The following is a 22,859-nucleotide window of genomic DNA, read 5'->3' on the forward strand; positions in this document are numbered from 1 at the left end:
AGGAGCTCTGATGTGCCATGTTGTGTGGTATTGTGCAGCTACCATCACCCCCTACAGATGAGGAGAGTGACTTTATCTTCATACACCATGAGGATGTCAAACTCTCTCAGAAGGCAGAAGAGGTGTACACTCAGCTCATAAAACTGCTAAAGGACCAGCATGAGGTAACTACCTTTTCCTTTCAGTGCATCATTATTTAAGAATCCATCAGTGGAAGAAATGCTTTGTATGATTTATAGTGTTTCTTTGGCTTTTGCTGCTGCTGTGATCATGATCCCATCATTGTTTCGGTAGGATTTTCAGCTCCTATTTTAAAATGTTGATTTTATATAAGCCCTTTGGCCAGCATTTTCAAATATGGTGTTTATAGTTAGGCACCTAAATCAATCGTCTGGTTTTCAGAGGTCCTTCCATTTGAAGTCAGTGGGAGCCCTTGTGCTGTGCGCTGCTGCAAATCAAGCCATTGGTTTAGGTGTCTAATTTTGGACACCCAAGTTTGAAAACATTAGCCTGAGTCCTTAGGGCGCAGCTAATCCTGGGGTGAATGCCATGTCTAAAACTATTAGAGGAAAAAGTGACAGAAGGCAAAGGAAACTAAGCAAACACTGTATTTGATTTTGTTTGTTTGTTTTAAATGGGGGGGGGGTGGAGTCACCTGTAGAGATTTGGACAAACTGGGAGTTGTTCTTTGAGTGATGTCCCTATGGGTGCACCACTTGTAAGTGCGGCAGCGCCCCCTGTGGCTGGGATCAGAGATATTCATCAGCAGTGCCCATCGGATTGCATGTATACAAACCTCCCCCCATTGCGCTGTGCGTGGGAATTTATATATAGCACTATGCAATCCGACCGCCCCCAGTTCCCTCTCTACTGCTTCTGGTCTGGGATGGAATTCGCAGCAGTGTAGTATTTTCTTCTTCTTCTCCTTTCCTCTTCTATCCAAAAAAAAATGTTTTTTTTATTTTGTCTTTACCTTTACAGTTCTTTAATAGTTTGAGTTTCTGTTTTTCTCTGCTTCCCGCCCTTCCCGACTGGGAAGCCTTTCCCTCCACCCTTATGCCCAGATCCTCCAGGTTTAAGAGGTGCATTTCTTGCGGGGCCGCCTTCCCCGCCACGGATGGCCACACTCAGTGTATCCGCTGTCTGGGAGAGGGACACTGTGATGGATTGAACCCCCCGTCCGGGGTGCCACCTGATGTGTTGGGGTCCCACTGGTTCCACCAGCCTGGGTTTCCTCACCCTGTCTGAGCTGTGCCAGGCCCTCAGGCCTTCTCTAGCGCACACACACAGGTAAGGCCACACCCAGCTGCAGACACAGACTGAAATCAGCTCTATGTGCGAAGACTCAGTTTGGGGATTTACTCAGCACTCGTGCACACCTCCTTTTGGAGTGTAAACCCAAAATAATATTGTCTTGTGCTGTATAGAGAGATCTGCACAGTGCAAACTCATAAAAATTGCCCCCGCCCTCAATGTGGAGAGAGATATGCATAGCCTTTTGCTCCCCCAGATATGAATTGTACAAACTGGGATTTGTAATAAACATAAATAAGTTTATTAACTACAAAAGGTAAATTTTAAGTGATAAAAGGGATAGCAAATAGCAGAACAAAGCAGATTACTGAGCAAATAAAACAAAACACACAAATTAAGCTTAATACACTCAAGAAACAGGTTACAAAATGTAATTTCTCACCCTAAATGTTGTTTTAGGCAGGTTGCAGACTTTCTCTAGCTTAGAGTTCCAGTTATTTCTCTTGGCAGACTCAGCCCCTGCCTTTCCCTTCAGATGTTTTTAGCAATCTTCCTTCTTGTACGGGGTGGCAATGGAGAAGAGTCCTGAATGGCTTACTCCCCAGCCTTAAATAGAATTTACGTAAGGCAGGAACCCTTTGTTTCCAGTGGAAAAATACCAGCAGTGTCCAAGGTGGTATTCTGTACCAGGTGATATCCTCAGATGACCCTGCAGTGTCAAAACAACATCCCAGGAAGCTCCTTAGGAAGGTGGGAAATTAGTATCTTCAAAGTTCTATTGTCCATCTTAAATGGCTCATTCAGGCTGATTGCCTACTGTCTGGTGGGCGTTCCCCCAAGTACACACACAGTTGTAATTGTTACATAGTCAATACTCCTAACGTCAGATACAGAAATGATACATGCATACAAATTGGATATACACGTTTTGTAGATCATAACCTTTTCAATGATACCTTACATGACCCATCTTGCATAAAACATATTTTAGTTATGCCATATTCATATTATAACAAGATTTCTACGAAGAATGTGGGTGTAACATCACAGACATGTCCTGCAAAAGTGTTCCCACTGCCTTGGCCTGACACCCAGGACCAGGACATTAGATTGAAACTTCTCCTTATGTAGAATTTGCTTCGGCTGGCATTGAACCTGGGCCCAGACTCTTCCCCAGAGAGGCCCTCATGCTCTGCCAGGTCATCTGCTGATCCTCACTCTCCCCGTCCCCTGAAGAGAATGTCATCCTTTGCTCATTTGGATGTCAATAAACAGATTTCCTCCTCACAGTCTGAGGCACAGCCCACCAGAACGCTGTCCCCGGCGAGGTCTGTTACCTCAGCCTCATCTGACGGGGGACATAACTCCAGTGCTCATCTGAGTACCTCCAGTACCGGCTCAAAGAAATGGTCTAAACGGTCTTAACCAAGCAGACCTATGGCCCTTGGCAGTATTTCCCAGCTCTAGGGAGACCAAGCCAAGCTGCCCTCAGGAGCTCCTGCACCAATGCCGTTTCTGGCACCAAATAAGACCTCGGCACTAGCGAAATCGTTGGCACCGACCTAGTCAGCAGCACCGAGCAAACCGGTGGAACCGGCCTAGCCTCCAGCGCCATCTACCGATGTCTCAGGGACATACATCTTCCTTCGGTGTTGTCTTCCATCAGCACCGATGATGCTGCTTCTCCTCCCCCCGCCACAAGACTTCAGATACCCAACGGACCTGTTGGTCTCTGACACTCTTGAGTCTCCTCTTATGCAGTGTGACTTCCCCCACTTCCACCTTCCTCTCCAGACTCACGCCACTCCTCCCTCTCTCCACCAAGAATGGCACCTCCCTTCCCTAGTGATGAGGAAGAGGTGAGGGCTCTATTGTTACCTCGACTACAGGGCAACTCGTAACTGCCTATCCTCACTATACACAATCTCCCGCTGGTCCTCAAGCCTGGCAGTGGCCACCATGTATGCAACCATGGGGGGAGGGACAGATCAGTGGTTTGAGCATTGGCCTGCTAAACCCGGGGTTGTGAGTTCAATCCTTGAGGGGGCCACTTAGGGATCTGGGGCAAAATCAGTACTTGGTCCTGCTAGTGAAAGCAGGGGGCTGGACTTGATGACCTTTCAGGGTCTCTTCCAGCTCTATGAGATAGGTATATCTCCATATATTATTATCAACCACATGTGACACGCCCACCAAACTGGCCGTATTATGACCATTGGGCTGTGTACAGGGCACAGTTCGTGAACCCTACCAGGGAGTATGAACGGAGACCTACACCTCTCCCTTCTCCATCGGTCTCTCACCCTTAAGAGGTTGAATTACCGCTGGCACCAACTGAACAGGAAGAACATGAGGAGGAGGAAGTTCCACCAACCTTACGGTTTTCATTCTCACCTGATGAGGCTATCGTGCCCCCACCACCCACATCTGCCGACGACTTCAGACGCTTTCAGAAGTTATTCCGCAGGGTTGCAGAATCTTTACAGATCCTATTGGAGGAAGTTAAAGACCAGCAGCATAAACTGTTGGATATACTTCATACATTCTCTTCTCCCAAGATCGCACTGTGATCAGTGAGGCTCCTCTCGACCCCCACAAAGGTTTTGTGGCAGACCCCAGCGTCTATTCCTCCAACCTACAAATGCACCAACAGGAAATATTATGTTCCAGGGAAGGATTCGAAATTCTTATTTTCACACCCCATCCCAAATTCTCTGGTGGTCAGTGTGGTGCAAGAGAGAGGCCATCAGTTCCAATCCCGTTCTAATAATCCAGATAGAGATAGGAAACCTCAAGATCTATTTGGATGCAAGGCCTATTCATCAGCCACACTCCAATTAGGGGCACTGCTTTCTAGTCACCTGCAAGTGGAGCACCCATAGGTACATCACTTGAAGAAGAAGAGGTTACTCACTCTGTGCAATAACTGAGGTTCTTTGAGATGTGTGTGTCCCTATGGGAGTTCCATTACCCACCCTCCTGCCCTCTGCTTTGGAGCCGAAAACATAAGCTCTGTGGCAGAGAAGGAACTGGGGGCGATCAGACCGCACAGAGCTATATATACGTCCTGCGCACGGTGCAAGAGGGGGAGGTGCGCATGTGCGGTCCGATAGGCACTACTGATGAAGATCTCCGATCCCGGGCGCAGGGGACACTGCTGCATCTACAAGTGGAGTACCCATAGAGGGACACATCTCGAAGAACCTCAGTTACTGCACAGTGTGAGTAACCTTCTCTTCTCTTCTTCTGTGTAACATGCAGGTCCTCAATCTGAAATCTTTCTTCAGAGATGTGTATCATGGGATAATCATTGTTACTTATTTTTTCTGTTAATAGAAATGTTTGCAGTATTCCAGGCAGTTCATGCATCTGGGAAACATAACTGAAACAGCCCGGTAAGTCTGCTGCCACCATCTGTATTTATCACGTCATGTGGTCACTTCTTCCCTGGGTCTACGCAGAGCAGGGGCTGCCATGCTTTCCAGTACAAAAGGAGATTGGTGTTTGTGGGCTGTTGGTCACTGATTTACTTGTGGTGTGAGGTGGTGGAGCTGAGTGAATCAGTCTGTGTCTTGTACCCAGTGAAATACTGTGTGCTGTCCTTGGGTGGTCTCCACCACTGCTTTACAGGTTTGAAAAACTGGCACAAGGATGTAAAAAGGACCTGGAGATTCTGCAACTTGCACAGGCCCAGGGGATGGATCCCCCCAGCCATCACTTTGAGGAGAGAACCTTTAAAATAATAAGGTATGAAAAGTCAAAGGGTGTCCTTGTCAGTCTGGGATGGAATACTAATCTCTAATCCATGTACAGGGGATAGAGGGTTTTAACTCCCATCAGAGCAAACAAGAGGCAGGCACTCAGAACTGCTCCACATTCCTAAGAAAAGACTTCTAAAAATTTAAGGATTCTTCGGATTTATTAAGTAGCTGTTTCACAACTTCCATTTTAGGTCTCTTTATTGCAAAGACAAATCCAGCTGCATCTTCCCCCAACTCTCCCTGCTTTAGCCATGTTTTTTCCCCCAGAACTGATGTCTTTGAGGATCCTGTCTTTGGCATCCTTCACAATGCTATCTGTAACCCAGATCCAACACAGAACCAAAAAACTGATGTCTTTGCCTGTTTCCACTTTACCTTCCCTCTCCTCTCCAATTCTTGAGTTGAGATTTATGTAGAAATAGGCTTTTCTCCAGGACTCTCATTCCCTTTCATGTTTGCCAAGTGTCATGTCTCTGAACTACAGCAGTGGAATCCTGGCCTTTCAGTGGGTTGGGAAATGCCAGGCTACTGGACTGAACCTGTGTTTTGTATCTCTTCTTCCTTCCCCCTCTCCAGGATATTTTCTGAACTCAACAGTACGGAAATGCATCTTATCATTGTCAGGGGAATAAACCTGCCAGCTCCCCCAGGTAATGAACAGGAAACATATCCTGATCTCTAGCCTTTCTCTCAGACCATAGAGAGGTTAATGGTGGGGAATGAAATTTCTTTGCCCTAGGGATAATACTGTGACTTTAGGGTGACCAGGTGTCTGATTTTCGACTGGAACACCCAGTTGAAAAGGGACCCTGGTGGCTCCGGTCAGCACCGCCGATCGGGTTGTTAAAAGTCCAGTCGGCGGTGCTGCTGAGCTAAGACAGGCTAGTCCCTACCTTCCCTGGCTCTGAGCTGCACCCCGGAAGCGGCCAGCAGGTCCAGCTCCTAGGCAGGGGGGCAATGTGGCTCTGTGTGCTGCCCCTGCCCCGAGCACCAGCTCTGCACACCCATTGGCCGGGAACCATTGGACAATGGGAGCTGCAGGGCGGTGCCTGCGGGTGAGAGCAGCGCGCAGAGCCGCCTGCATGCCTCCACCTAGGAGCCGGACCTGCTGGCCGCTTCTGGGGCGCAGCGAGGAGTCAGGATAGGCAGGAAGCCTGCCTTAGCCCGCCCTGCTGCGCCGCTGACGGGGAGCCACCCAAGGTAAGCCTGTGCCCCAACCTCAAGCCCCAACCTCCTGCCCTAGCCCTGAGTCCCCCAACCCAAACCCGGAACCCCCTCCTGCACCCCAAGCCCCTCATCCCCGGCCCCACCCCAGAGCCCGCACCTCCAGACGGAGCCCTCACCCCATCCCTGCACTCCAACTCCCTGCCCCAACCCGCAGCCCACTCCTGCACCCTGAGCGCCTCATTTCTGACCCCACCTTGGAGCCCGCACCCCCAGTTACAGCCCTCACCACCTTCTGCACCCCAACCTCCTGCCCCAGCCCAGTGAAAGTGAGTGAGGGTGGGGGAGAGCGAGCCACCGAGGGAGGGGGAATGTAGTGAGCGGGGGACGGAGCCTCAGGGAGGGGGTGGGGCTAGGGTGTTCGGTTTTGTGCGATTAGAAAGTTGGCAACCCTAGCTGACTTAGAGCTTTTGAAAGCTTTTTAATTTCAGTCCATATTAGCTCAGGCCCCCAAGTTTCAGTGCAGCTCCAAAAAACTGAAACAAAACTCAATTTAAACTGCGGCGTTTCATCTGCTTTGAAGGCAGAACCCTAAAGTTGTCCCAGCTTTGCTCGAAACTGGGCCCAGGTTCAAATTTCATGAGACTTCAGGTTTTGTTGTAAAAATTTTGCAAAGCTCTGAGATGGCTTGACTGCTTTGACTCTCTCGTCAGCCAACCAGCAGGAGATGTTCAAGAGCATCCCAGCCTCATAGCAATACAAATTATTCTTAGGTCCTTTAGCAATTAAACCCCTATAATAAATGTTTATGTATGCGCTCAGAACCAACTAGAGCATTAGCAGAATGTTTGCCTTTGATTGCCAGTGTTCCAGTGGATGGGGTTTTTAAAAGCATCTAAGTGATTTAGGTCCATGAGTCCTATTAGAAGTCAATTGGGTGCTTTTGAAAATCCCTGGCTTGACTGTTTGACTGTTGTCTTGCACAGGTGTGACACCAAATGATTTGGACGCGTTTGTGAAATTTGAATTTCAGTACCCTAATACGGTGAGTGTGTGTTCAGGCCTTTGCTGTTCCTCAATCCAAAACCCTGCATTACTTAGCAATGTTATCTTAATACCTTATAGAGCCAGATTTAACCTAGAGGTGGTGTGGGCCTATTACTTTCAGGAGTTGACAAGTTGTAAATGCTTGCTATGAATTATAACTGAGTTGCAAACCTGTTTTGTTTTTTTTAGTTAAAAATAAATAGTTCCGGCCATTTTAGATGCTTGTTTTAGAAATGGACAAAAAACTCTACCCTCATATAAATGCATGTGACTCCCACTGTGGTCAGTGGGAGATGCTCGGATCTCTGAGGACAGGATCTGGCCCATATAAGTAACCTTTTCTCAGATGATTTGTCTGTGTTTATATAATTGCTAGTAAAATTCAGGGTATTTTTGTCATTACATTGACTGGGGCCTTCTGAGACTTAGCTTTTCAGGTTCTCCCTCTCCCTAAAGATGTAAATGTTATTGGACCTTGAAAGTCCCCCCCACACACATACCTTTGAATACTAACACCAAAATGATTTCAGATTTATTTTCTCCTCTTTCTTTGGAAAACCATTGGTGCCAGCCCCTACTTTCCAACTATCTTGATGAGAATCCCTGAGAATAGAATCATAGAAATGCAGAGCTGAAAGGGCTCACAAGATCTCTAGTCCATCCCCTACGCTGAGGCAGAATGAAATATACCTAGACCATCCTTGACCGATGTTTGTCTAACCTGTTTTTAAAATACCGTTACTGTTAAAATACTGTTACTTTGCACACAGACTACACCCTGCATTCAGGATTGATTTTTTCCCACCATGTATGTTTGTGTGTGTGTGTGTATGTGTGTTTAATGTTGACAGTTTGTGGATTGATATGGTATTACATACAGTTTACCCTGTGAGGTGGGATGGCCCCAAAGAAGCTGACACAGGTGGGGAGTCAGTTATCTGTCTTAACAAAAATGTGAGGCAAACCAGGAAATGAAAAGAAGTCTGCCACTCGAACCTCAGTGCAGGGTGCTATACCTCTCCCCCAGTTTCTGAGGGCAGCAGTCTGTGCTAAGGGGGGACTCTACATGTATACCAGAAGATGTACCAGGGCTTCTATCACTGACTCCCCGGTGCAATATTTCTATAACAGTGTAGAAGATTTAGCCCTAATTTTCTAGCTCTCAGCAGCATGTGATCATAGCCCCCCGGGGTTCTTTAAATATACAGGACTTGATTCTTACCTCATGGTAAACTTGTAGTAACTCTATTGAAGTTTATTAAATTACCTGCGGAAAAACCTGGTGCAAAAAAGAGACTTGGACCTGTCCATATTCTGATCTGAGTTACATGGTTGTCAATCTGGAGTCACTCCATTTGATTTACACCAGCATAATAGAACAAAATCAGGCCTGTAGGTGTAATTTTATAAGTAATACATATAAAGCCAGTATAGCTGTTTTTAATCTCTCATTTTCAGTGTTAAAAAAGCCAGATCACTACATCTTAGCCAAAAAATTATATATACCTATTTCTCCTTCATAGCTGGAATCAGTTTTTCAAAGTAGCTATGATAATTAGGTCACATTCTCTGGAGAGTGAATAAGGACATTTAGCTTATACTCTGCTTTGGGTTAAAAGTTAATTCATTTTGGTGGCAGAGTGATTGTCAGGAAGAATAATGGTTGGCAAATTCCCTGAATGACTTGCACTGGACTCCTTGTGCAGCACCAAAAGCTTCTTCTTATTTCAGCTCCAGTAGAAGGAACAGAATGATAGCCTAGTAGAATGTGCATAGTTTATCATGTCTCATAGCAGCACCAATTAGTTTTATGATGAGAGTGTTGAATCAGGTGTGGCCATATCACTTATCTATAGCACTTGTGTTTAATATTTCCTTTTGGCTAGTTCTATATCTAAAGTTACATTTGTTACCACAATGAAATAGAAATATTGGAATCATAAATGTGCCCATGCCGTTTTTACCCTCGATAAGCTCCTATAACTCAAGCTCTTTCTTCTTCTTCCTTGCCAGTCCCTACTGGGAGGGTCAGAGTCTTGTATAGCCTACTTCCAAAACTCATGATTGTACACCTGGTTTGGACGTGCAAATTGGTCTCTTCTAATGTTTGCTGATATCTGGTCCATGTACCAAGTCTTTGGCTTTCCCCTTGGTCATCTTCCATCCATGATCATTGCAAGGGCCATCCTTCCAATACAACTCTCAGGTCTCCACTGGACATGTCCATACCAATGTAGCCTTGCCTCCCTCAACTTGTCTTCAGTTGGGGTGACCCATATTAGGCCCCTCACAAGCTCATTTTGTTTCTTATCATTGCATGTCCAGCCATTTGACCATCTCACCATCTGCATTTCCATAGTGGAGAACATACTGATTTATTTCCTTGTGGCTGGCCAAGTCTCTGTTCGTACATTAGGAAGGGTCATATTACAATATTATACACTATACCTTTTAACTTTATTGGAATCTTTTTATCAGAGAGAACTGGGGTCAGCTCTCTCCATTTGCACCAAATAGCTCTGCTATGATGCTGGGCAACTCAAGCGCTTCATATATGTTTAAAAAAAGAAAAAGGTTGCTGCTTCATATTAGCAGTATTTGCAACAACGGTTGGTGGCTTTATGTAAATGTTGCTTTTTCTTTTTTTTTTTTTTAATAGGAACAAGCTCAGAAAAGTAAAACGGCAGTAATTAAAAATACCAATTCTCCAGGTTTGTATCTGTTCTGGGGGAAGGAGGTGAAACTCTGCACCTTAAAACCACTTTGGAGTACAGGCTAGTCCCACACTGTAAGCCATGCTAGAAGAGCAGACTGTGCTTTTCTCTTCAGTTACCAGAGGCCTTGTCAGGGTAAATCCAGTTGCTGTAGGAGTTTAACTTTCTATCCCCACTCTCCCTCATCGAGTGCAGGGAGCCATTGTTCATGTCACTTCTTAATCAAATGATCTTGTTGCTCAGTACCACTGAGCCTTTGCTACATCCAATAGGTTCGGGCTACTATAGTAGCTCTGTTAGGCGACAGACCAGTACAAAAAAAACAAATTCAGGATGCATAAATAATTCACTTACGAATCTTCAGAGATCACACTTTATTTCCTTTCTGATCATTTGTTCCGAGGGTAGTGACTGGATGAGCCTGACTGATCTGGTTAATCATTTGTATTGATCTGCTAATGTTAGAAATGTTGCCTTCACAACACAGCAGATCTTAAAGATGACTAGCAAAGGACTTTTTAAAAATTGGGATTGTGCCCCTTTTTGGTACTTTGTTTTTTCCAAACCAAGTTTTGTGGGTTTTTCCCCTACTTGTTTTTACCTTTTTAAAATAGCAGGAATGTCAAGTCTGGTCTTCCTAGATTCTTGCAGGAGGACCTACTTGCTAGATGTTTCAGAAGCATGTGTATTGTGAGCTCTCACCTTAATTGAAGGGGTAGAGGCACTTAATCTTTAACAAAGGTTTCCTTTATCCAAAATGTTCATTTACCATTTAAATTAAATAGTTGTCATAGAATCTTCCAGCCTAGATCTTATTTCTAATATTTAAAAAAAATGGGAGGAAAAACTTTTTTTTTTTTTTTATTATTATTATTATTATTATTATAAAAGATCCCTTCAGGCTTTCTTTATACATAATAAAGAAGCAAAACAAGTTACAAGCCCAATTCTTCTTCCTTTGCAGGTCAATTTTAAATTTGTGTCATTCTGTTTACCCTCTTTTTTTCCTCCATACCACATGTCATTTGAATTGCATTGAGTTTCCAAAACACTAGTTTATGATTGGGAGTAATAAACTTTGAGGTTAGGATTTCAAGCTTTTTTTTTTTTTCCCCTGAAGTTTGAAAGCATTTTGTTTCTAGTTTTCAATATAGTAACTACAAAAATCATGTTAAAAAAGCCGGATCCCTATTTCTTAGTCATTTACTCTGGATTTACAACAGTGTAGCTGAGATTGGAATCTGTCCCCTTGTTTCTATCTCTGGTGGTTCATAATTACTCTGATGTTATTTATGCTGGTGAAACATTGCCTGTTATCCTTATTTTCCTGAATTAGTCATTTTTTCTCTCTCATTTTGGATCTTTGTCTTGTGCTCCAGGAAGGATAGCTTATGGTTAAAGCACAGAGCTGGGAGACAGGTGTTTTGTTCCTGGCTCTGCCACTGATTTGCTGTGTGACCTTGAGAAAATCACTTAATTTCTTCTTCAGATATGTAAAGTGGGGATGATGATAATGAGGGGTATTGTGGGGTTTAATTCATTAACATTTGAAACTACCTTGGCCTTTTGAGATAGAAGTTGCTATGTAAGTGTGAAGTGGTGTTATATGGGCCAAACTGCAGTAGGCTGAAAGTTCTGAATGCAATGTGTCCATCACTGAAAAAGATCTAGTCGCTTAATTTGATGATTTTCACAATTCTCACATTTTTTCCTCCTGTTTCTAGAATATGATCAGCTGTTCAAGTTGACGATTAACCGAAATCACAGAGGCTTCCGAAGAGTGATTCAGACCAAGGGAATTAAGTTTGAAATATTTCACAAAGGGTAAGTCTATGGCTTTTATTCTCCATCCTGACCCAGTAGTAGTGAACTTGTGAGGTACAAAATGACAGAATTGTTTGCAGTGTTTGTAAGTTAGGAATGACACTCATTTAATTTGCCTTTCTTTCTTCAGTTCAGCAGTAAACTGAGCTGTCATGCTACCATGTCTCCAGATTACATCAGAGTATCTGAGCACCCTGACTTCCCTTACAAAACACAGTAAAACCTCACTAATGTGCACTCAGTTGTCAATTACTGCATTCTACCAGTTAACAAGCACTGACCAATCCAGTTTAAGAAATTAAGATACAGCATCAAAATGTATTTCATTCATGTTACTTTAATAAGTGCTGCCTGGTTTGAACTATTTGTGATCATTCAGTGCATTCTACTAAATGTTGTGTGGGTTAACTTTATAAAGTAATGAAATCTGAGTGATATGGCACCTTACTGCAGCTTTCTGCTACAAGATCTTTGAGATGTAGAGTGAAACCATCAGATTTGTGGATTATTGAGGTTCTGTTGTATCTAAGTGTCAAATTGAGTAGATGATCAAACTTGGCTCTTGCTGGTCTATCTCTTTCACCCACACACAAACATCTAATAATCTATTGACAAATCACTAATAGTAAAAGGGATGATAAATAATTGCAAATTATAATAATACTTTGCACTTCTATAGTGCCCGAACCTGAGGATCTCAAAGCACTCCCCAGCCATTACTAGTGAATTAAATCTTACAGCACTCTTGGAGGATACCACCTACCTCAATCTTATATGGAAACTGAGGCATAGCAAGGTTTGAATGACTTTCCAAAGGTCACAGCTATTCCAGGGTAGAGCCATGAAGAGAATCCAAATCTAACTCCCTGTCCTGTGCTTAACCACTAGACAAGGCTCCATCTCAATGACACATGAGATGCACCTTTCTTCTTGCTATGAACAAGTAGCTCAGATAATACAGTGATTGGGGGGGGGGGCCTTAGAAATATCTAGACAGACAGCAGATGAAAAGGAAGTTAACAATTAAAAATGTGTAGAGAAAATGTCCTAACTCTGGGCTCATTTTGAATCCATTAGTACTGAAGTGATCTAGATTTATTAATTCTGAGGTAAATTAATGACTCGTTATTAAGCTAAGATGTTGGATAATGGGCCTTTGTCCATCTCAATGGCTGTGTGTTTGTGCAGTTCTTTTTCTCTTGCTGGCACGTACAGAACTGTTCTGAGATCGCTTTCTGTTTACAAAAGTTAACTTATGAACAAGGAAAATATTAACTTTTTTTAAAAAGCTTATTTTGTTTAAAACTAAATCTTCCATTTATGTCCCTAATGAAGGCAGGTTTGATTCTTCTCCTCTTTCCCCCTGAGCCCTCTCCCCTTTTCTACACCATCACTGACTGCTCAACTATCACTGTTGTTGTTTCAAGATTTTAGTGTTGGGGTACCTCACAGCCATCTTTGTTGAAAAAGTTCACATTTCTTTTAACCTTTCTTTGTCCACTACATGTCCTGATGGTCTTCTCAAGGAGCATTTCCCATCCCCCTAGCAGCTGGAGGTATGTGGCTCTGGGTCAGGCTTAAAATACCCCTTGAGAAGAACTCTCCAGAGCTCTGAGCTTCCAGGCACATGCAGCTGACAAACTCTGGGTGTCCCTCTGCAGCAGAGAACATAAGAATGGCCAAGCTGGGTCAGACTAATGGTCCATCTAGCCCAGTATCCTGTCTTCTGACAATGGCCAATGGCAGGTGCTTCAGAGAGAATGAGCAGAACAGGCAATTAAGTGATCCATCCCCTGTTGTCCACTCCCAGCTTCTGGCAAACAGAGGCTAGGGGGACACAGAGCACGGTGTTGCATCCCTTAATAGCCATTGATGAATCTATCTTCCAGGAACTTTAGTTCTTTTTTGAACCGTGTTATAGTTTTGGCCTTCACAACATCCCCTGGCAAGAGTTCTACAGGTTGACTGTGCATTGTGTGAAGAAGTACTTCCTTTAGTTTGTTTTTAAACCTGCTGCCTATTAATTTCATTCTAAGCCTGACCCAGAGCCTTTAAAAAGATTTGTAAAAGATTTTAAAGTAAATCCCTCTGGTTGTGTTGATTGGTTTTGAGATTTATTCTCCTCATAACTGGTACCTATAAAAATCTGTTTGGGTTTCTAAGGAGGGGTTTATGGGGCAGCACCTTCTCCGCACTCCTCAGAAATGACAGACAGTAAGGGAAAGGAGTGGAGCGAGAAATGCCATTGCTCAGCTTTCTCCAGGCAGATTCCAGGGGCAAAGATTGAATATTCCAGCAGCATGTAGATGAGGTCTTTATTAAGCGAGGTAAGAATGCTATGGAACATCTCTTCTGCCAGCAGCTTACCCACAATGCCTGAGCTACTGAAGAAGGTGCCAGCTCCTTATTCAGATACTGGCAGCTCCTCTGTCTTGTGTGTCTCGCTCTGCTTCTCATTCTCCTCTACTTTTTGAGGATATGGGCCTACCTCCCCCTTGCCCTCAACGGTGATGAAGTGGTAATGTTATTTTTTTTAAAGAAACACCTGCAGACACTATTCCTTTGGTCTCGTCTCAATGATTTGGCCCAGGGATCAGCTCCTTGTTGTCCTATACATCAGGCTGTTTCACTGCCTTCACTGCCTTTGAAGTCTAAAAGCCTTTCCAGAGGGAAAGTATCCCTCATAGCTCTTAGAATCATAGAAATGTACGGGTGGAAGAGACCTCAAGAGGTCATGTAATCCAGCCTCCTACGCTGAGGGAAAACCAAGTAAACCTAGACTATCTGTGACAGAGTTTTGTCCAACCTGTTCTTAAAAACCTCCAATGAAGGGGATTCCACAACCTCCCATGGAAGCCTATTCCAGAACCTAACTACCCTTATAGTTAGATTTTAGGAAAAACTTTCTAACCAAAGCCTTCCTTGCTGCAGATTAAGCGCATTACTTCTTGTCCTACCTTCAGTGCACATGGAAAACAATTGATTACAGCCCTCAACATATTTGAAGACTATTATCATGTCCCCCCCTCAGTCTTCTCCTCTCAAGAATAATAAGCATGCCCCATTTTTTTTTTTAACTTTTCCTCATAGGTCAGGTTTTGTAAACCTTTTATCATTTTTGTTGCTTTTCTTTGGAGTTTCTTCAGTTTATCCAAATCTTTCCTGAAGTGTGGCACTTTCACTCTCCTTCAGAACATTCATTTGGAACCTGCCCATTCCCTAATACATTCCAATCCTAAAGCCCACCCACAACTCTTGCTTATAAACTTTCCAGCCTGTGTGCCAAGAGATCCTCTTACTGTATTTTTTGGCATCACACTCCTAATATGCCGGGCTGTGTACCATTACAGTGCCATGTAAATGAATATTTACTGTGGGTATGCTCCGTATTTGAATGTGTCTACTTTAGAAATGGTGGAATGTGGCCAAATTGAGTTAAAATGTTTCATGCTCTGCCTGGAACCAGAAGACGTATGCAATATATTATTAAAATTGGTTCTGAGCAAATGAAACTTCTGAAGCCATGGTCTGGAGTGAGACACTTCATATTCTCAGCTGTGGACTCCCCAGAATTAATCAGAGATGAGATCTGTCTTTGCAGGCTCTTGTGTTAAGCAAAATATAATTAGAGCTGAAAACATGGACAAAAGAAAAAAACACCAAAAACCTGCTGAAGGAGAGTTCTCTAATTCCTCTTCACCTGGTTTATGATGAGGATGTGAATAACACAAAGGAAATTTCCTAGCAAGATGAAACACACTAACAGGTAACTTCACAATTCTACATGCTCCTATAGGACTTTGTCATGTCAGTGCAGCTTCATCAGTAAAGGTCACAGTCGCACCATCTGAGAGAGAGCTTCTGCCAAAGGAACCCAGAGACAGGAAAATTGGATCATCGGTGCCTCTGGCTCTGGCAGCACTGACTGCATCCTCTTGTTTTGCCAGAGCTACTCTTGCTTGGATGGGTAAGCTTACAGAAATGTGAAGCCATCAGGGCAAAACAAAATAAAATCTATTTTAAATTAAATTTCCCTAGCAATAGCTTTCAGATGCTTCACCTGATTACAATTTGCTGCATGTTCCAAGGCTTCCAGTGTAGTGGCCTGGCAGCATCTGTTGCTCCATCTGTGTAGCCCACACCCATTCAGTGTGGTACACTGTTCCATCTAGTGGTGGCTGGGTTGCATATGGAGGTTCATCAGCCTGCTACAGCCTTGGGTAACAGACCTGGGTCCTTTTAGCTTAAACAATAGAGGTTCCTGCTTTAAGAGCCAAAGGTCCCAGGTTCAGTCTCTGCTGCTGTGTCCACAGGGGCACAACATAACATATGCACAGCAAAATTGCTTCCAACATCAGATGATGTCTTCTATATATTCCAGTGGTACAGACTGTTTGGAAAGCGTATCGATAAAGCAGACACAGAGGCTTTGGACAAGGTGGAAAAAGTCCCACATTCCTCTCATTCCAATCAGAGATTTCAGTCCATATTACCTCAGCGGATATTCTCTTTAAGGTTACCACTGTTCCAAGAACCAGCATAGATATCACACACTAGGAAGAGGCAGACATTTTGGGGAGTTGGAAGATACATAATAGGCTCCTATAGAAACCATAACTTAGAAACCTGCACAGGACTTTGGCTTCCCAAAGTTTGAGGACATGTTGGGCCACTTTCTGGCCCTATTGAAGCCCTTTTACACCATTGCAGTGGCTGTGCCTTCTGTGTTGCACCTTTCAGAAGGTGCCATGCCGAATCTGGCCCCTCCTGTCTGGGAGGTTAGACCCAAGAATCAACCATGGAGGAAAAGTAGGTACTTGACATAATCAGAGGAGTATATTCAGTAGATCTACCACCTTCTCCCAGGAACAATGCCATGGTTTTAAAAAAGGAGTGCCTAAAATTAGGCTCCCAAGCTGACAGACACCTGAATTAAATGGTCTGATTTTTAGAAGTGCTGATCACCCTGACTTTCAACTTTTTTTTTTTTAATCTTGGTCAAGTCTACCCTTTTCCTCTAATTTAAGAAAAATCCCTTAAAGCCTCAGAAAATAAATATGCAGTAGACCACCTTATATTTCAGAATGATAGAGCCTGTTCCAGGGAGAAACAAGTGTTGTGGTGCACAATCAGGTATTTTTGTGTTACAGAAGAGAAACAGCCATGCAAGGCATACTGAATTTCACATTTCTGAAACAAACCAACAGAGACATTACAGTAACATCCTTCCAACACTCTATATCTTCAGTATGTAATGATAAATCTCCCTCAGATTTAACGATGAGTTGTCATCAGTGGAGACGCCTTTTGGGTTTTTCTTAAATAGGAAACACTTTTCAATACAGAGCACTCACGTTTCAGACTTACAATATCCACATGTATTTATGAAGATCCCAGTTGTCCTGATAGCTTCCCTCCAAAAGAAAGGGACCCACATCTACCTGTTTTCTGGATGACCATCTCGTCAGACCCTCATCCAAAGTCATAGCAGGGCATAGCAACCATCATTCTATCTCTTCAGGAACGTGGCTCTGAAATAAAGAAGGGGGAAGATCCAACTACAGCCTTCACAAATCTCCAGCATCTGTGGGTTGTTCTGGATGCTGGCCAGGATAGTCTTTATCTCAGAAGAGAGGAAGCGGAAGATAGCGTCTTTGGTTTGTCAAACACTGTTTCCCCTTCCCCCCTTTCTGTACTAAAATCCCTAACTCAGCCCCTGGGCATGTTGATCTCATGCATGGATACCCAGTGGGACCTTCCAGAATTTCATGCTTCCCTTCCAGCCAGTAATTGCACTGAATCAGACTATGGAAATCTTATCTCAGGAGGATCTCATTTATGCCTCCCACTCTGCTGATAATGAAAATTGTAAAGAAGGTCACAAAAAGGAACAAGGCACAATAATTCTGGTCACCACTTCTTGGCCTGGCATTATTTAGATATACTGGAATCGCCCCTCATGCTCCCAACAGGGAAGGATGTACAGCAACAGGGCCCATATCTAGTGCTGTTAAAACTATTCACCTGGAAATGGAAAGGAATGTGCTAGAGTCATGTGGACATTTGAAAGAAGATAATAAATACTCAACATCCTGAAGGAAACTTACAATTATGTCTGCAGCGTCAACAGCCAAGGTTCAGATATTACAAGTGAGATGTATCAAGATAAATTTATATAAACTAACGGGCACTCAAGATTCTACAAAATGGCTTGACCACTTACACTTTGGAAAGACAGGTCACTGATTACAAAACTGTTTAGCTGTAAGAAACTGAGGAGAATTTTTCTAATCGTTCTCCCAATACCATGTTCTTTGGAACCATTAGTCATTCCAGCATACACTGGTTCCCATCATGATCTTGAATTGTGTATTACTAAGCTCCATAAAATCACTTTTCCAGCCTTGACAGTCAGTATGTGCCTGTCTCAAAGTATTTTGTCACTATCTGAGCCAGGCAGGTATCAGAATGTGGTGTGGTCTCTGAACCTGGGTTACCCTTTGACCATTCCTCAGAGGACTGCATTAGCTCCAGACTCTCTCTGCTACTTCTTGCTTGTAAGTGCCATGCTCTGTAAAATGCCATACAAAGAGACAGTGCTATGTAAATAATAGAGCTGGCTGGAAAATGGAATTTTCATTATGTGGGAAACTGACACTTCAGAATTGTTTTCATTCTGAATTGAAACAAAATGTTAACATTTTCCACAAAATGGAAATTTTGAAAAAAAAGGGTTTTAATTTCAAAAAGGTTTCAGTAATGTTTAAACTATTATAGAAGATATTTAATAGAATAAAATTAATGTTTTAATATTTTTGAAACTAAATGAATTGAAAGGACAAAGTTGAAACAAAACATTTCTACCACCTTATCAAAACAGGGTTTTGACAATAATGAAACAAGAAAGTCCACTGCTTTTCATTTTCTCCTGTCAAATTTTGTTGAAATTGACACTTCCCACAAAACATTTAGATTTTGATGAAACTTCATTTTCCAATAGAAAACTTTTCTGTCAAAAAACTTTTTTTTTTTTCAACTAGCTCTAATAAATAATGTCTTGTAGAAGCTTCATTGGCACATCCTGTGTGGGAGACAGTTCCCTTCTGTCCAGCTGATTTTCCCCGTCCAAAGGTCTTGATTGATTATGGGGTATCCAGGACAGTCGGGAAGAGTAGGAGTCCTACGACAGTTCTAAAGTCTGACTCTCCTGCATAGTGATGAAGGGTACTGTCATTAGAGTGCTAGGCCAAGCCTTCATTTCTTTTACTCCATTACTTTGAGTTTTCACCTCTTTTCTTTTCTTCTAATTCTCCTATTTTAATTGATTAAAGACTTTAATCTTTTGTTCCTCCATTTTAGTACAGCTGGGTAGCCAGGCCCTTACTGTCACGATCCTAAAACCTTGATGAAAGGGGGCATGACCTCATACCATTCGTCTCTTTTGATGTGTTAAGAAAGCCTGTCCTTCTTCCACTAAGGCAACTTTCTTTAAAACAGGGGCCTTTTCAGAAGTGACAAGCAAGTGGGAACAGCACATTTGAAACTGGACAAACTGGAATCAGAATGTGAAATTAGAGAGATAATTGAGGTATGCTTTGTTCTTCTGTTGATGTAGCAATAACAAAATGCTAGAGCATGCAGGTGTAGTGAGAGCTACATATTGTGTGTGCGCACGCATATATATATATATGCGCCTAGAAGATGTCATCTTGGCCTCCTCTCTACAACATCCAGTAAAAACCTCATCAGACTAATATGCTCTATTGTTGTCTATTACATATGCTACAACCTCGCCCCTTCCCTCTTGTGTGATAAAAGGAGTAAGCTAGCTCACTCCTGACCAATTAGAGTAATTAACCATTGGAACAACTCCCCTAGGGAGGTTGTCTTTTCCATCATTTGCCATCTTAAAATCAAGATTGGATATATTTCTAAAGATCCGCTCTAGCTCAAAGAAAAATTGTGGGTTTGATGCAGAAATGACTGGGTGGGATTCTATGGCCTGTGTTACTCAAGAGGTCAAGCTAGATGATCATAATGGCTCTTCTTTGAGTAGCGTCCCTAGGGGTGCTCCACTGTAGGTGTCTGCTGTGCTGCTGATCGGAGAATTTTGGTAGCAGTGTCTGTTTGGCCTGCGCATGTGCTGCTTCCCCCCTCCTTGCGCTCTCCCACGTGTCTAACCAGCATTGCGCAGGCGAACCCTCCTCAGTTCCTTCTCTAACACAGAGTGTATGATGAGAACCCGAAGTGGGGGGGAGGGGTTGTGGAGCACCCACAGGGACTCACATCTTGAAGAACCATTGTTACTTCACAAGGAGAGTAACTACTACTTCTGGCCTTAAAATTATTAATCTAACTAAGGCCTTTTCTACACTACACAGTTTTGTCAGCAAAAGGCAGCTTTTGCCAACAAAACAGGGGAGGTGTACACACTACAAAGCTACATTTGGCGGCAAAATGAAACAACCTCGATGAGAGGCATAAAGTTTTTTGCAGCAAAGTTAGTCTCCCACAATGCCCGCCGTGACCGCTCTGCTCACTGTTTTGAACTCCACTGCCCTGCAAGCCTGCGCATCTCCCCTTTCGAAGCTCCAGGAAGTTCTGACATTCCTCAGTGTGGAGAGCTCACGGAGCTGCTGAGGATGCCGCTCCCAGTAGCTGAGGAGGCTGTGGGAGAACTCGGAAGGAATCACAGACCCATTAATGTGTAATCAGCAGGCAGGCAGACTAGGCTGCTGCTGAGGGAGAAAGGGCGGCAGAGAGACTGCTGTGCAGAGCAGGGTCGGCTCCAGGCACCAGTTTAACAAGCAGGTGCTTGGGGTGGCCAAGGGAGAGGGCGGCACCTGCGGCAATTCGGGGGCGGCAGGTCCCTCACTCCCTCTAGGAGCGAAGGACCTGCCGCTGAACTGCTGCTGCCGATTGCGGCTTCCCCCAGGATCGACCGCTCAAGCGGCTGTCTGAAGAGCACGAGACAGCATGCTGACACACTTCCCCAATACACTCTCTGTCTCTCTCACATATACATCCCCCCCCCACAGTCTTTCACATACTTCCCCAACACACACTGTTTCTGTCTCTACACACACACACACGCACGCACATATACTTCAGTTGAAAATCAGCTGGTAATCTAGGATGCCCATGAAATGATGGGATTGAGAAACCGGCCTCATGTGATGCTGTAACTGCCTCATGAGGCATTGCAAACCCTTCCCAAAGCATCCTGTGGCCAGTTGAAGTGGGATAGCTACCCACAGTGCACTGCTCTCTGTGTCGATGCAAGAGCTGCTAGAGAGGATGCACTCTGTTGACACAAGGAGCATAGTGTGGACAGGCAACAGCGGTTTAATTAAAGCATCATAACTTTTGTCAACAAAACTCTAGTGTAGACATGGTCTTAATACTGTCTGCAAATAAAATACCAGACACATCCCTTGTGTGTCTTGGTAAATAAATACAAGAATATAAAAAAGGTTAAATCCATTTATTTTTCAGAGAACTTCGGCTATTATGAAAGTCCTTTCTTTAATACAAACTGACCCAGCCCTGTTGATCATTCTATTGAATGTCAGTGTTATAGCACATTTATATTGATCCTGTGTAACCACATGGGAGGCATAAAACAGCTGCCCTTTTCAGTGAGATTGCCACAAGACATTACAGTATTTCTTTTTGCACACACACACACGTGTGTGTGTGTGTGTGTGTGTGAGAGAGAGCAATCTTATTTTTGTGGTGCTTTCAGATTCTGGATGGTAGGAAGCCCACCGGAGGGAAACTAGAGGTGAAAGTGAGACTCAGGGAGCCACTCAGTGGTCAAGATCTTCAAACAATTACAGAAAACTGGTTGATCCTTGAACATTAGTTATCCTAAGGTATGAACACTCCTTTCTTCCAACTGTGCTTCTGGCTAGAAGTTGAGAGCCACTAACAATCTCTGCATGAAATAGAATGAAATATACGGTCAGTGACCTACCTGTGTGGCTCAGGCTCCTAGATGGATCTTCCCTATATTTCTAGTGATGTTTTGATTTTTTGTTTTAAATAATGTTTGTTATTTCTATTCAAAATCTGATCATGTTCCCTATACCAATCTCAATCAACTGGATGTGAAGGTTAAATATCATAGCGGGAACTGGTAGCAATTCCTGAACTTACATTGCTTAACACTTTCATTTATAAAAGATTCTTTTGGTCTTTTTTTCCTAATCCTCCTATTGTTTGCATAAGACCGTTGAAATTTAGCAGGAAGAAAGGCCTTGGGCTAGAAAAATTACTTTTGTCTAGTAAATTTCATTTAGGTTTAGCTGTGGTATAAACTGTTGAAATTGCCATTTCCCTTCTGTTACTTGCATTCTTCAGGAAATATTAGTATCATGCCAAAATAACAACTTGAACATTCTGAAGAACTGGGCTCATGCACACACTGTAGAGGGAACATCTGGTTGCTGGCAAAACCGTTGTAGCAGTAGAGAGTAGGGGAAGAATCAAACTAAGGTTCCCCTCCTCCCGTCCACCATTTTGGATCCAGCTTAGATAGCATCTCTTCCCCCTGTGAAGTATCATCTTTTCTTTACCTTTTGTTTTAGAATAAATTTACATACAAAGAAATCTACTCCAAGGAAAGTTGAAAGTTAGGAAATGCCAGATGTAAAGCTGCCTGTGGAATCTTAATGCAGGCCCCTTGTGCATAACTTAATTACATGATCACACACAATTTTTCCACAGTGTCCCTACCTCATTCAGTGTACGAATTGGATGCACAAGGGAGCTGGATTAAGATTCCCTGGGCAACTGTATACACCTGGCACTTCCTGTCTGTGGAGTGCTTGCATTGACTTGGACGTTCTTTACGTGTAGATTTTGTATGTAAGTATACACCAAACTATACTTCTAAAAAGTCATCAGTCTGATCATTTTTCTTCAAAATGTTCTGATGTACCAGTTGTATGGATTGTCTGAAACCGTAATTGTTAAAACTGTCCCTGCTCTCTCAGCTTTGGGCTGTGGAGAGTGGTTACTCAGTACTCAGCCCTGTTGTGTGAATCACTGGAGGTTCTCTCTCGCCTGTCAGTGTATGGGTATAAAGCTTAGT

At 43.4% G+C, this 22,859-nt stretch overlaps 1 protein-coding gene across 5 annotated transcripts in view; it reads left to right on the top strand.

The window, feature by feature from the left end:
• LOC112104317 (coiled-coil and C2 domain-containing protein 1B) overlaps positions 1-22,859 on the top strand; it is a 71,220-nt gene that overhangs the window by 46,383 nt on the left and 1,978 nt on the right. For 4 of the 5 annotated variants that reach the window (XM_026651837.2, XM_026651839.2, XM_026651840.2 and 1 more), the window contains 9 exons: positions 39-164; positions 4,591-4,649; positions 4,885-5,001; positions 5,592-5,665; positions 7,166-7,224; positions 9,886-9,937; positions 11,665-11,764; positions 19,262-19,352; positions 21,510-21,639. In XM_026651837.2, coding sequence (XP_026507622.1) covers positions 39-164; positions 4,591-4,649; positions 4,885-5,001; positions 5,592-5,665; positions 7,166-7,224; positions 9,886-9,937; positions 11,665-11,764; positions 19,262-19,352; positions 21,510-21,629 — 798 coding nt within the window. In that variant the 3' untranslated portion in view covers positions 21,630-21,639. Of the gene's footprint in view, positions 1-38; positions 165-4,590; positions 4,650-4,884; positions 5,002-5,591; positions 5,666-7,165; positions 7,225-9,885; positions 9,938-11,664; positions 11,765-19,261; positions 19,353-21,509; positions 21,640-22,492; positions 22,634-22,859 lie in introns of all 5 variants that reach the window. The other variant, XR_003369794.2, reaches the window with a different exon arrangement.

This window comes from Terrapene carolina, unplaced genomic scaffold, assembly GCF_002925995.2.
Source record: "Terrapene carolina triunguis isolate 2854851 unplaced genomic scaffold, T_m_triunguis-2.0 Scaffold103, whole genome shotgun sequence".
Lineage (NCBI taxonomy): Eukaryota > Metazoa > Chordata > Testudines > Emydidae > Terrapene > Terrapene triunguis.